Genomic DNA, 14,813 nt, shown 5'->3' with positions numbered 1-14,813 from the left:
GGTCAGACAATAGGTGGGTTGACTGTGTAGTGTGTAGATATTGCGCCATTGCGCTATTGTGCATTTGTATTAAGCACCAGGGGCACTTTTATGTTTTTGTTGTGCTCTATGAATTTTCATTAGTATTTTTTTATTATTATTTGACAGGCGGACCTTGAGAAGATGCACAAGGACCTGACCAACAAGTACGAGGACGCAAAGGGGTTAAAGGTCAGCATAGACGAGCGCCACGTCCAGATCAGCAGCATGCTCCAAGATCATCTCAGCACTGAGGAGTACGAAGACTTCTGCCATTTTGTCCCCATGAGGTCACGGCTGAGAATCATGGCGCAGGAGCTGGATGATCGCATCACACTTGGAGAGGAGCAGCTTCAGGCATTGAAGGACAGCATGAAGGATGAGAGGTCAGAGGATGAAAGGTCACTGCTCAGCCTGGACTCAAGCTGATTGGATCTAGTGTTGACGATGTGACTTGTTCTCACACCGGAGGTTATACCTTCGTGACGGACAATTACATTAACTCTAAATTGAGAAACGAGACCAGGCAGGACAACACATTGTATATATACCTCAAGTTGAGGAGAACTTCTATTAGCGTACTGAAGATGGCCCTCCGGCTCAATCTGAAATGTGAATCGGAGATTGAAGTATGAGACCTTACACTTTTACCCTGACAAAGAGGGAAACTTTGCCCCTCGAGGTACCAGACGCGTTGGACGCGATGAGATTTATACTCATTATGGTGAAACTGAGCTGGCTTGGTTTCGAAAACGGACAAGACGGAATAAAATGAAACAGCCACTATGAATATCATTCCAAAGTGCAGTGTTGGGACTTTTGAAACACTACATTGATCAACGATACTGCTGTTATAATGAGTAGATTATAGCGCCCTCTATAGACATAGCCTCATCGCCTGTGTGGAATACTGCTGCGGGTGGAGACTAAGGATGTAGTTGTCGTGGCGATGTTTGTTTCGCATGCCAATGAGATGTTGATGATGAAACGACAACGAAAGAATCTGCTGAGACCGCAGTTGGAAGGGTTTTTTAATGTTGTAAAGTGCTTGTAAACCTTGTAGACTGTGTAGATCTTTGAGAATTCCAAGTTGGAGAGATTGGCTTATATGCTGAAGTATCATGACGGCTTTTGTTTTATTTTTTCCAAACCTTTTGATTTTCAAGTTCATTGTCGATGTCGATGTAGCAGTGAAACTCGCTAGGTACTTGTAAGTCTTTTCATGCGCGTGTTTCTTCTTTTCGTTTTTTGTTTTGTTTGTTTGCACATTGTAAACAAGCAGAGTTTGTACATTTGTGAGCCGCGTTTAAAAAAAGTGCCAAGCACTGCTAACATAATGCAAGAAAGTACAGTTAAAGTTCAATAGTACACGTTAACATTTAATTTAACCATATTGCTTAATAATTGCTATCGTATTATAAGAACAATTACTGTGTTTTTTTCTTGTTATTGTCGTTTTCAAGAATCATATTTATGCCATTGTAAAGAAGAGTGAAGGAACTGTTTTGTACGAAACACTGTTGATAAGTTAGCATGGTATAATTGTATAGTGTATAACATTCTTGCTGATATGTTTTTGTGTGTGTATATATATCCTATGTACTGGTGTGATATTTCCTTGTGGCATAATTTCTTCCGTTCGCTGTCACTGTACGAGACAGTTTTTGATGGCATTATTGTAAACAGGGTGTAGCTGTGTGCATTCTAGTATGAGATCATTCCTAACCTCACTGGCTCTGTGTCTCTGGTTTGCCCCCCCCCCCCAAACCCCAACCCTAAACCCAAATTTCCTACCCCTCCCCACCCCTCCCCCTGCCCAACCATTGCATTAGCCTCAACATAGATTTAGGACCATTTCTTTGATTACAAATTGTTCTAAAACTTACAGTTTTTTCCTTTCAACAAAAAAAAAACCCTGTGAAGTACAAACTTGTTGTCAGCTCTAATAACCATTTGTATTAATGGGGAAATTGCACACACAACTTAAATATAAATTCATGCAATCTTTTTAGTCATGAATATTCATAAAATGGCTCACCAATGAATGATGGGCTTCTGAATGCAAACCATTACATTTCTTTGTTTCTTCACGTTTATTCATGTTACTCATGTTTATTCATGGCTACTCTTGTTTATTTATGAAGCTATTGCATTTGTGTGTCTGGCTTCCAGAAAGGCTGAAAAAAAAATATCTGCCAATTTTTATACAAAATCATGGAATTGTCCAATCTTGTGTGAGAAATTTTAGAATGAGTTATTGCACTTAGATCAGTATTCTTTTTCATAATGGAAGCTTGATGTAGTCCGAATATTTAACAAGTAATTTATTCTCAGTATCACTTAAAGGTATTACCAAAGATTAAGCCAATATCTTTTTAACATGAACCCTTGATTAATAACGCTAACTATTTTTGGATAAAAAAGGTTAAATTTTTAAAATTGGTAAATATTTGATCAAAATTTTCATGTGTGATTGTAAATATGATTTTTTTTTAACAATTTTGTTCAGTGATTTTAAAAAGAGGCATGTAGGGTGCTTTGAAAAGTGAAATAGTTCATACTGAATTAGTTTAGCTTTTTTAAACAAAAGAGTGAAAAAAAGAAGACTTGTTTTCCAGAATTTGGTAACCATGCAGCCTTTTCGAAACCTCGGCTTGTACTTGGCTTCAGGCTTCGTCTTAAGCTCGAACCACTGTGCAAAGTGTACGCTGCTCCCACATTTACGAGGTTTGGAAAATGCCCATGGAATCACTTTGGGTGCTCTTGCCATTAAGCCAGCTATAGTTAAATCAGTGGGAGTCTGTCAACCAACGTCTCTCACTTAGTTTTGAGTTAACGGTTTACTGTATTTAAATATTAAGTTTCTTTTAATGTGGCCGTTTACTTTATCAAGCAGTACTCAAAATAACTGAAAACAGCGGGTGTGGCGCTGAAGTGTGTCATGCTGTGTCCAAACATGCGACTTCGGCTACAGCTACGGCTAGATCAGTGCATCTACCAGTCTTGAAAAAAAGGCAGACGCATGCGATCTAGCCGTAGCTCTAGCCGAAGTCGCCGTTTCTTACACGGCCTTAGTCAAAGTTTCAATGTTTTTTGGCCTGTTTTTTTTTGAGGGGGGAGGGACAACTAAACTGAGATAAGATCAGAAAATATCTGAACTTGAATAATTCAGAAGCTGCCGGATGACAAGTTGAAGTTTAGAGCCTTATCATATCTGGTCAGTGTGTAATAGTGCGGAGGAAAAGTAAACCAAAATGCTGATCTACACAAAAAACTTTTTTTTTAAATTTTGTTTGTTTATTTGATAGATCTATGGTGAAACTTCTCTTCTTTTTAACAATCCATAGCGACATGGGGATTCCAGGTTGCCTTGGTGAAATAATTTATTAAGTGCCAAATTTCATTTCAAAGCCTCACATTTTATTGGAAATATTTCCTCTCGTCAGACGTAGTGTCCACCAGAGTGAAACCATTTCAAGAAAAAATTTTGGTTTTGGAAAATCTATAAATTCCGAGTGAATTCTCTTGCTAGGTTATACATGACAACAGTTAATGGCATCAGTAGATAACAATACATGTATATCAGATTCGGTGATTGGTGTAAACTACAATATTTTTTAGAAATACTAAAAAAATAAGTCACCATGAACAATACTGCTCTTTAATATGGTGCAATAGCTTTTTATCCCTATTTTTTACTCTTTTTTAAATTTCATGTTAAAGCTGTCAAGGATTTTCGGTGGGAAATTTTCTTTAGACTCTGTCAATAAGCAAAAGAAGGCTTGAAGGAGTCAGCCATGTTTAAGAACTACCATCATCTGTTGCTGGGGTTTGTTTTTTTCGATGTCTACAATTTGTGTGAAGTTCAAGATTCTTAAAGTTGTGTTAAAAAAAAGACTTCTTTTTAGGTAACCTTATTGTATGCACTCCTTTGTAGTGAGCAAGTGTCAATTGGAGACTTTTAGAACACTAGGTGGCAGCAGACTTACCAGGAAAATCCATTGTTTTAAAGTAATGTGCGCACGCTCAGAACTACGTAAACAATGAAAAGTTACCTGGTAAGTCTGCTGCCACCTTGCATTCCAAGGTCTCCCATTGAGAGGTTAACTCACATTATTATCATAAAGCTTATTTATAAGAATTTTTTTGTACATTAAATATAATGAAAACTAGAAAATACGAACTATGCTTAACTAGTTTTTTTCTCTTCTTTTTGTGCTTATGGTAAGATTTTGAGCCGCTTTGGGAACTACTTTTTTATTCCAAAGTCCGCATAATATCTTCCCCGAACTGTATATTTTGTGAATAGGAAGAGAGAAAAAAAAACACTTATGAAGTGAAAATAATAAACGGTTTAAATTGTTTAAATAGTCAGTTTTTCAAAGTGTAATTCACAGAGTTAAACCAGCTTAGAATTGGGCGTTTCAGGGCATTTTGCAGTTGGTCGTACAACACTAAGCTTGTTGTATTGTACATAGTCCCTTTTCAAATTTTCAGCTTTGGATTTGGCTTCAGGCTCCGGTCTCTCGTCTGAAGCCTTGAGCACGTATGCAAAGTATGCGCAGTTGTCAAAACAACCGCGGGGCTAAGCTAGCCTAAGCCGAATCTGGAGCTGAAGCCATGGTTTCGAAAAGGGCCATCATCCCATTGTGTTGAGTAACAAAATGACCGTCAGGGGATCCGTATTTCGTTGGTTTCCGACGCTGTTAGGATTTGGCGGGACGTACCTATATAGACTTGTTTGGAGTTAACAATAAAATGGATACAGAGCTTAAAAAGTTTATCAATTGCGTTTTTTTGGTTTATTCTGTGTTGTTTTTAATGATTCCTATTATGCAGAGTAAGCTTAAAGCCACTCTTGGTAAGGGGCTACAAAAAGAGAACATTTAAGATGAAAATAACTCTGGGGAGTTTAATGTGGGAATTGATATTCCTCTTTAAAAACAGTCTAAATTGTAGGAACAAGGGAAACATGCACCAGGCAGGGAGTTACAAAGAACAATTGCTGGAAATTAGTAAAACAGGTAAAAATGTAAGTCAAAATCCCAACATTTGAAAACTTATAATGGTGTTTTCACTAATTTCTCATGACACCAATGACTGATTGAGCTTGAACTTTGACATAATGGGTAACAGAGAGTGTAGGTATCAAATTTTACTTTAAAATACACAATTATAGCCTTGTGTATTTATGAAACTTTAATCAAACTTTACCTTAAAATTCACAAGGCCTTGAGTATTAACTAATTTTACCCTAAAATGCACAAGGCTTTAGATTTGTGCATTTATCAACCTTTACCCTAAAATGCACAAGGCTTGTGTATTTATATCAATTTGTATCAAAAAATGAACAACGCTATAGCCTTGTGTATTTATCAAATTTAACCCTAAAAAGCATAAGGCTTTAGTTATGTGTATTTATCAAACTTTACCCTAACATGCACAAGGCTATAGCCTTGTGTATTTATCAAATTTTACCCTAAAATGCACAAGGCTTTAGCCTTGTGTATTTATAATTTTTATTCTTAAATGCACAAGGCCTTGTGTATTTCTCAAACTTCACCCTAAAATGCATAAGGCTTTAGTTGTGTTTATTTATCAAATTTAACCCTAAAATGCACAAGGCTTGTGTATTTATCAAATTTTACCCTAACATGCACAAGGCTATAGCCTTGTGTATTTATCAAATTTTACCTTAAAATGCACAAGGCTTTAGTTTTGTGCATTTATCAAACTTTACCCTAAAATGCACAAGGATTGTGTATTTATCAAATTTTACCCTAAAATGCACAAAGCTGCAGCCTTGTGTATATTTATCAGATACTACCCTAAAATTCACAAGGCTTGTGTATTTATCAAACTTTACCCTAAAATGCACAAGGCTTGTGTATTTTTATCAATTTGTATCAAAAAATGCGCAAGGCTATAGCCTTGTGTATTTATCAAATTTTACCTTAAAATGCACAAAACTAAAGCCTTGTGCATTTTAGGGTAAAGTTTGATAAATACACAAGCCTTGTGCATTTTAGGGTTAAATTTGATAAATACACATAACTAAAGCCTAAAATGCACAAGGCTTTAGCCTTGTGCATTTATCAGTTTTATTCTTAAATGCACAAGGCCTTGTGTATTTATCAAATTTTACCTTAAAATGCACAAGGCTTTAGTTTTGTGCATTTATCAACCTTTACCCTAAAATGCAAAGGGCCTTTTGTATTTATCAAACTTTACCCTAAAATGCACAATTGGCTATAGCTTTGTGTATTTTTTACCCTATAGTACACAAAGCATTTAGCCTTGTTTATTTATCAAATTAACCCTAAAATGCACTGTTGGTAAATATTGAGTTTTTGATATGAATAATAATACATTCATAAATACCTCAGACAGTTTCGCTATTCCTATTGGTGGAGAGCGTGTCACGTGTGTGTGTATGACCTTTGTTTATGACCGGTAAAAAGTGTTAATTCATGGGCGTGACCTTGCACCTGTTCTTATAAGACAGTTTCTTCATTCATCGATAGCAACGGCTGAAAAAGTCATGCTACACCATGCGAATACGCACATCATTCCCTTAAAAGGAGTTGTTTACCCGAGGGCGACGGGGGGCTTTACCATTTCATAGCTGGAGGGGTGTTGTGTTGGAAGAAATCATTTAACAATTATGATTTTTGCATTTATTTAACTTTTTGACCAAAAAGTGATGATGTTTTTAACCGAAAAGGTATTTATGAATGGGAATCAAAGTGTGTTGAATCGGTTTTCAACTCGTGGTTTATACCCGCCGAGGCCTGGTTCTTGATAATTTACCTGGACTTCGGTCTGGGTAAAATTATCAAGAACCAGGCCTCGTTGGGATTAAACCACTAGTTGAAAACCTCTTCACCACACATTGATTCCCTTATTAATCTTAGGTGCATTCCAGTCGTAATTTTAAGAATGTTATTGTCTAGATCCAACAACCCCCCCTCATTATCTCTTTTTTCTCAAAATGTTATTAAGACGTTGTTTCTAGAGGTGGAAGAGAAATTGTCATACTTCTTGCTGCTGCCTTTTATCATAAATTATAAACAATAAATGATTATTCAAACAATGCAGACAATTCTTATAAATAGTCTTATTTATTTATTTTTGTTATAAAAAAAATCTCTTAAATTTCTTCAAAATGTAATAAAACACTATTGGAAGAACTGGAAGTATACATGAACACTATTAGTAACAGGTAATAGACCACCAGGGAAACTGACTGGGTGAATTATAAATAATTGTAGGTTGAAAATCAACAACAGCGCCATCTGCGCTGTTATGGATTTGTGTGCTTTATAAGTTTTCATTATTCGTATTATTATTAACATTTTTCTAAAGCGGGTTTTGAGCAAAGGACCTCCAGTTTAACGCTTTACCAGCGCTCTACCAATTGGGCTATCTAGCCCTATGTTGGCGGTCTCCTTGTTTTGTCAGTTTCCCTGAAGCTGATGAACAAGCCTAGGTTCCAAAAAGGTCCTATAACATGAAACAATACCAAGTATTTAGGAAACATATTGTTTTTTGTTTGCAGTAACTCACTTGGGTAATTTCACAGCAAAGTTACTTTGCTAGATAATCCATAAATAATAATAGTGGCTTCTTATATGGTACTCAAACCCATCGATCATGACGCTCCAACATTTGGTATTTTGAGCTACTTTCAGATAAAAACAATAATAACTAGTTTTTATAAAATAGCGCTTAATCTGGACGGGTTGTCTCAAACAATTTTTGTTTTGTTTTCCAAGTTTTTATTTTTGCAAGTTTTGAAACACAAGACCCAAAATGTAGCACCGATAAGGGTTTACAGGGTGAAGGCATCATGGATAATGTTAACAAGTTAGCTGCAATAAGAATGTTTCTATCGGCCCTATTTTTGGTTCAAGGCAAAGACAATAAATATTTACAAAAGATTAATTGAGAAAATAAAATTAGCTGTTGCAAACAACTTACCAACCAAATGGACCGAGAGTATAAATGCAAAAAAATAGTTAATGGCCAGACATTTCGACCCTAGCAGAGTCTTTCTCGAGAAAGACTTCGAGAAAGACTCTGCTAGGGTCGAAACGTCAGGCCATTAACTATTTTTTTCACAAAAGATTAAATATGTAATAGAGCTACAATAATATTGATAGTCAAACTTTTCCCACACAGGAAGAGGTGACTAGGGGTTAAAGCTCGATCATACTTCCTGCGATTGCAAACCAAATTTTGACGTCAAAGGCCCTGGCTGTATTCGCACCAAATGTTTCGCAGGAGTTGAGCACAAGTGAACTGGCGCGAATTATTTGATGCGAATTTGTGACATCAAAACTTGTATGACATTGGCATTCGCAGGAAGTATGAACCAGGCTTAAGTCAGGGGAATAGGTCCCATGCGTATGAGTATATGCCTCTCTTAATATTTATGCACGACGTCATAATTCTTACCCAAAATGAGTCTATGGGCGCACGTCCCCCATCACTTGCAGTGGGTGCGCCCATCGCCTCGTTTTGAGTTCGCATTGTGACATACCCCATGCATAAATATTAAGAGAGGCGTATACTTCAGCCCATCCTTCATCAGCGCCTCTGGATGAAGTCTTGGCCCAAGACCCGAGTAATCGATAGTGGATAGTGTGCGCTCAGTTGTAAATCATTATAGCATATCCTCTTGCAGAATTATTTGACCAAATTGACTGGCTTGCCTGAGGTTCTGAAAAGCAAGTACCTGTCTTTATCCTTACGGATAAAGTTAGTGCGAGCCAGTCAAGTTGGTTAAATCATACCATATGAGGCGTGCTATAACGATTTACAACGGAGCGCCGTACACTATCGATCACTGACGTCTTGAACCAAGACTGCTCTGGATGAGGCGCCGGAACCTAGGGAAGTTTCAAACAGGCAGTCGGTCAACCATCAGTTATCATCCATGTCTACTGTAACCACAACTTTCTTGAATTAGTTGTTACAAAAAATATATCAGACAAAAAGTATCAAATTTTTATACTGTTTAACAAAGAAAAATATACAAAATGAGTTTTATCTTCAACTTTTTACCACTCATATAACCCAACTAAAGACCTAAAACTCAAGAAATGAAAGCAACAGAAGTTCATGAAAAATTCCAAATGGCGACGGCCTCATGTTTTGACTCAAGCAATTTCTGCGGTTCGGTTTGCTGCGTTGAGGTGTCTACTATGACACTATACTATGTCTTGTGCTGAGCAGAGCAAGACTCGCGTGTCGTACGCACTTTGGCGTCATTGATTGACAACTCTAATGATAGGTGAGCCTTAAAGGATTTGGGTACTTTTTCAAAATGTCCATAGATTTACATTAAACTTACAGGGTTTGAATAATAACAGTGGAAACCTTCCCTTAAAATATTACTTACTGAAGTGCTGTAGTTTTTGAGAAATGATAAAAAAAATGTCATGAAAATACATTTGTAGTAAATGATTAAAATAATTTTCGTCTCATGAGACGAAATGATTTTCATGACTTTGTTTTACTCATTTCCCCAAAACTACAGCACCTCAGCACGTAATATATTTTCAGGAAAGCTTTCTACTATCATTATCTTCAAACTGTATACGTTTAGTGTAAATCTGTGGACATTGTGTTTTTTATCCTACAAAAGTTACATAGACCCTTTAATGGAACACCCTATTTATGGTTTGTTCCTTACAGATAACTTGGAAATGTGTAGCCACTCTTTATGTTATAATAACCATAGCTCTTCGATAATGTGCTTTTTTTTCTTCATACGTTAACCTTGACTGACCTTAGTGAACTTTAACCTCTTGAGTTAAGGGACCAATTTCATAGGGTTACTTAACGGTACAAGCAAACTGATAGTAGAAAAATTGCTTAAGCATAGGGGTATTTCGCAAGAAGTTCAGGCGCCCAGCTTGAGCGTTCACAATGGGTTTGCATTGTGACATCATTCATTTTTTCCTACAATAAGCACTGGAAGGTTAGCATAGCTTTTTGTGTACTTACCGTTAGCAGAGCAACAAAATGGAAACTTGCTCAGTAAGCACAAAATTTACCGTTAAGCAGCTTTATGAAATTGGGCCCTGTATACACTTACTACTTATGGGGACGTTATTGAGCTGAAAGGAGAAGGTGCTGCATCCGGATCGATCTTATAGAAATCAACAACAACCTTGGGTTGACTTGGAGTGAACTTCCTGTTAATATAAAGTTAAAAAGTCAAGATAAGATTGAATTTACATTATAAACCACAAGGGAAACTGACTGGGTAAATTTTGTAAATGATTTAGAGCTGGAACCCCTGGATAAAAAGATTGATAAAACAAGGAAACTACCAGATAGGGCTAGATAATAATACTTATAATATTGAAGTCTTATATAGCGCACGTATGTACCACACAAGGTACTCAAGGTGCTGAGTATATACAAACTTTCAGAAAGATAGGTTATTGAAGTGACGAACCTCTTTTCGATAAGTGTAATGGGTTCTTTTACATGCATTACACAACACATGGGACCAAAAGTTTTACGTCCCATCCGAAGGATGAAGCAATTGTTAAGTGTCTCGCTTAAGGACACAAGTGTCACGGCTGGGGATTCAAACCCCCAATCTGCTGATCAGAAACACCAGAGTTTGAGACAGCTCAGTTGGTAGAGAGCCAGCACATTATTTCGGTGGCCGTTGATTCAAGTCCCACTCTTGCAAATTTGTCTTTGTTCAACCCCAAATCAAGATTGAACTTAGAAACAGTTTTTATCAAAAAAGGAAAACATCTCAAAGGGTAATGTTTGGGTTCTCGGGATGATAAGACCGCCCTCCCCCCCCCCCCCCCCAATTTAAAACTTAAGCTCTGGGATTGAAACATTATCAATAAATTCTTAATTTTTACCTAAACTATGCAATTATGGCATTAAGGATGGCATGGTGTTAGACTGGTCCTGGAAAGACCGGTACTGCTTTTACAGACTCGGTCTCAGTTTCATAGAGCTGCTTAAGCAGAAAATATTGCCAAAAAGATAAATAAAACAAAGAAAATAAAAAACTTACACATATTCAACACCTGCTAGGTCCAGTAGTCTCTTGGACGCTATTGTTGCTGGCTTTGCGATGTGTTTATCCGATAGATACAAGATTTTCCTGATCCCTGATTGGATAATGAGTTTTGCGCACTCGTTGCAGGGGAAGAGGGCGACGTACATCGTGCAATTCTTGACGTCTGATGAGTTCTTGTTCATGATTGCATTCATTTCAGCATGACACACTAAAAAAAAAAATTAAAAGTTTTAACAAGATCAAGAGCAAAAGAATGTATGAGTAGCGTCACATCGGGGGGGGGGGGGGGGGGGGGACTACCAAAATGTACATTTTTTAGTGACTGGGGCTAAGTGACTAGTGTCAGTCGAGTCACGACTACCATTTTTCAACTACTTGGTTAATCGTGCTGACACTACTACTACAAAAATAGTTGCGACTAACTGTTTGGTGAACCAATTGTGTTGCTCCAACTATTCACGACAACATAACTTACTTATGAAACACAATCAGACATCAGTGACACAATCGTTCAATCCTTTCAGCATGAATTGTACTATTGCACCTGCGTGACTCGTCGAGAAGTAAATTTCGCTGGTCGCCCAGGCCTAACTGGGGCCTTATTCATACTTCAGATGTTCAAGTTTGCCAACATTTTGTCCATTACATCGAAATGGTTGATGGAAACTAAATGTGTGATGTAGAGCGACTTCACTTACCGAAAGCGTACTTTTGGTCCAGCCAATCACCATCCTTGCCCCATGGCAGTTTATCATCGTCACATTTATTAGGCATTCCATTATATCCAATGCCTACAATTTTCTTCTCTTCATTTACGATGCAAGCACCAACCTGCGCAGTGAGAAGAGAGAATCATTTAGTTAAATGAGAGACAATTATAACTTTTTTAATTAGTTCAAGAGGGATCCCACCACATAGTCCTGAAACCACAGTGGATGATAATAGACAGTAGGAGGGTTGACTGTGTACTGTGAAGATGCATTCACTTTGAGATTGCTGGCTGGCATAAATTATTTATTTTCAAAAACCCTGCTGGATGATATTGAATGGCCGGACAGTCATACTGCAGGGTGTCAAACATTATCCATCACTCATAAATACCTGAGACAATAAATACATTCTGATTGGTCAAGAGCAGATCACCTGACCATGTTTAAGCATACGGTATAATAGTGCAAATTGTACAGCCCAATTGAAGATGGTGGGTCACATATTTGGTCAGGGCAAGTTTGACACTTACGTCAACAATTTATTAAAATAGAATTCACATATTATGAGATGTTTTAAAATTTGCATCTAAATATTAATTCTAAACTTGAGGTCTCAAAATCAAATTCGTCGAAAATTACTTCTTTCTCGAAAACTACATCACTTCAGAGGGAGCTGTTTCTTACAATAATTTATACTATCCAGCTCTCCCCAGTACTCGTTAACAAGTAAGGTTTTATGCTGATAATTATTTTGAGTAATTACCAATAGTGTCCACTGCCTTTAAGCACAGTATGTTCAGTACTTTCCTGAGGCATATTTCCTCGGGTGGGATTCGAACCCATAAGCTTTGCAATTTTAGAGCAGATATCTAAGTTCCGAGACCTGTCTCAAGTAACTGGGCATTTTGGGGGCTCAAATCGAGCTGTTTTCCCCCCAGTATTCCTTGTCTTCTCTTCAATAGGGTTATTGACTAGTATGGTGATTAAGTTTGTATTTCTGGGAGTCCTTGGCGTCACAACCATAATAAAAAATTAAATGAACAAAACTTGTACCTGTGAGCTTGGATCCTTGCTGCGTTCCGCTGACAGGAACGCTACGGCCATGAAGTAATCATCCCATCCTAAACACTCGTCTCTTTTTTTGTTACTGAAAACCAAAACCACATAAATAAGAGCATTGAGATGGAAGCCGAACGAAGAACATTCACTGTAGACTTTGTGCTGTGCTTACACAGAGCCCCGTCAGTGTTAAAAGCGTAACGGATTTAGATGTTGGACTTTATTTCCCATTTTTGGAAAAGTTTCCGTATGGCGCCACCACTTTTTCATTCGAAATAAAATAATATAGTATCTAATTTACCTGATTGATATATCCCTTTTTGTAAAAATGAGTGAAAAAGTGGTGGCGCCATACGGAAAGTTATCCCCCCTTTTTAATGTTGCTCTTAAGGGACTTGGTAGGTGAAATGCTAAAAAAAAATAGCCTAAATTTAAAACAAAGAGGAAAAATCAAGAGCCATTTTGTTGCCCGGACATTAGTCTTGACTTGCTCACTTCTGCCATAGGAACTAAAATGGAATAAGACCCGAAACTTGCTTATTTTTCCCGGGATAACTTTCTGTATGGCGCCACCACTTTTCCCCTCATTTTTACAAAAAGGGATATCTCTTTGAGGTAAATTAGATACTATATTGGAAAAGTTTCCGTATGGCGCCACCACTTTTTCATTCGAAATAAAATAATATAGTATCTAATTTACCTGATTGATATATCCATTTTTATAAAAATGAGTGAAAAGTGGTGGCGCCATACGGAAAGTTATCCGACACTTTATTTAGTTCAAAGAGCCTTTGCATCTCAACACTGTACTGCTGTAATACTATACATTCTGTCAACAAAACTTTCTGATCCTGCCACCATTTTTTCACTTACTTTTACAAAAAGGAATATCTCATGACTCACATCACATGAGTAAGAATCTGTATAAACTAAATCCGATACTACTGTTTCATACCAAATGAAAAAGTGGTGGCTGGATATGGAAACTTTTCGGTCCTTCTTGTAAGGGTAACTTCCGTATCGCGCCACCACCTTTTCACTAATTTTTACAAAAAGGGGTATCTCATTGAGGTTAATTAGATACTAATATATTATTTCATATCGAATGAAAAAGTGGTGGCGCCAACTTTTCCAAATGGGTAGGTAGGTCACTTTACCCCCTTAGGGTTAGGTGGGTAGGTCGATTTTTCCAATTTCTTCAATTTAATAAAGCGATAGTTTTGTCTGTTTCATACTCACCACTTTGCATCTCCATTTACAGCACATTTACTTGTTTTCTTCGTTGGAGTTACCCAGATCGGTGAGGTGCCATTTCGCTCCATTTTGCCGTTCTGCCCCTGAATCCGTGTCTGTGTGTCTTCGTGTTGATATACCTTTTACTACAATTTTTCCCGGGAAAAATTAAAGCGCGCATAATATATGTCTGGTTTCTGAACTTACTCAACGTAATGACATGTACAATTATAGACTGGTTTCTGTGGTGTTTAGACGTACGGTGGCTACGAGATGACAAATTTGATCTTACGAAAGTTTGAAACTTCCGAAAATAATGTATCGCACACTAAACTGGCTTCTGGTCAACATTCTTATGAAATGTAGGCATCAAAAACCAGTGAAACTTAGAGACCCACTATTTCTGTTGATTTTCAAAGAAGACCCAACACAACTATGATAAATGACAAATGTACACTGAGTTATCAAGAGAATGTCGCCAAGCAGCGCGCCTTGCCTGGTGGTCTGACCGCCGGATGCAATTGTCAGATGCAATTGTGTCCGCCATGCAATACTGTCCGCTCCGGACACTTTTGCATATGCAATCGTATCCGGGGCTATGCAAAAACCGTCCGCGGACACTTTTGCTTATGCAATCTTGTCCGGGGCTATGCAAAAACCGTCCGATGGACATGTACTAACTGCACATGTTGTATGTGCGCGCGCGAGCCTGCCCGCGCCGCGCCCGTGCACTG

The 14,813-nt window shown here is 37.6% G+C and overlaps 2 protein-coding genes and 1 long non-coding RNA gene across 11 annotated transcripts in view; 1 reads left to right on the top strand and 2 right to left on the bottom strand.

Annotated features, from left to right (window-relative positions):
- The window catches only part of LOC139936218 (uncharacterized), a 132,479-nt gene extending 127,678 nt beyond the window's left edge, over positions 1–4,801 (top strand). For all 9 annotated transcript variants that reach the window (XM_071930992.1, XM_071930991.1, XM_071930993.1 and 6 more), the window contains one exon: positions 148–4,801. In XM_071930992.1, the coding sequence (XP_071787093.1) occupies positions 148–447 (300 nt within the window). In that variant the 3' untranslated portion in view covers positions 448–4,801. The remainder of the gene's footprint in view (positions 1–147) is intronic.
- LOC139936219 (uncharacterized) lies at positions 1,592–5,924 on the bottom strand. Its single transcript, XR_011785917.1, has 2 exons — positions 5,272–5,924; positions 1,592–5,232 (listed from the first exon to the last, which is right to left on the bottom strand). It is a non-coding gene; the product is annotated as an uncharacterized lncRNA (long non-coding RNA).
- A 3,657-nt stretch (positions 5,925–9,581) lies between these two features.
- Positions 9,582–14,259, bottom strand: LOC139936176 (deoxycytidylate deaminase-like). Its single transcript, XM_071930939.1, has 5 exons — positions 14,086–14,259; positions 12,841–12,934; positions 11,776–11,908; positions 11,072–11,285; positions 9,582–10,220 (listed from the first exon to the last, which is right to left on the bottom strand). Exons 1-5 carry the CDS (start codon positions 14,166–14,168, stop codon positions 10,124–10,126), a joined length of 621 nt encoding a protein of 206 aa, XP_071787040.1. The 5' UTR covers positions 14,169–14,259; the 3' UTR covers positions 9,582–10,123.
- Positions 14,260–14,813: the final 554 nt, after the last annotated feature.

The sequence above is a fragment of the Asterias amurensis genome, chromosome 4, assembly GCF_032118995.1.
Source record: "Asterias amurensis chromosome 4, ASM3211899v1".
NCBI lineage: Eukaryota > Metazoa > Echinodermata > Asteroidea > Forcipulatida > Asteriidae > Asterias > Asterias amurensis.
This window is presented reverse-complemented; position numbering and strand designations above follow the sequence as displayed.

What these genes read in the sequence shown, in the direction of transcription:
- LOC139936176 (XM_071930939.1), bottom strand. Translation starts at nt 14,168, where the DNA reads ATGGAGCGAAATGGCACCTCACCGATCTGGGTAACTCCAACGAAGAAA. An exon ending in GCAAGGATCCAAGCTCACAG is followed by an intron (nt 11,909 to 12,840) that starts GTACAAGTTTTG and finishes CTCACTGCGCAG; the next exon opens with GTTGGTGCTTGCATCGTAAA. An exon ending in CTAGCAGGTGTTGAATATGT is followed by an intron (nt 10,221 to 11,071) that starts GTAAGTTTTTTA and finishes TTATATTAACAG; the next exon opens with GAAGTTCACTCCAAGTCAAC.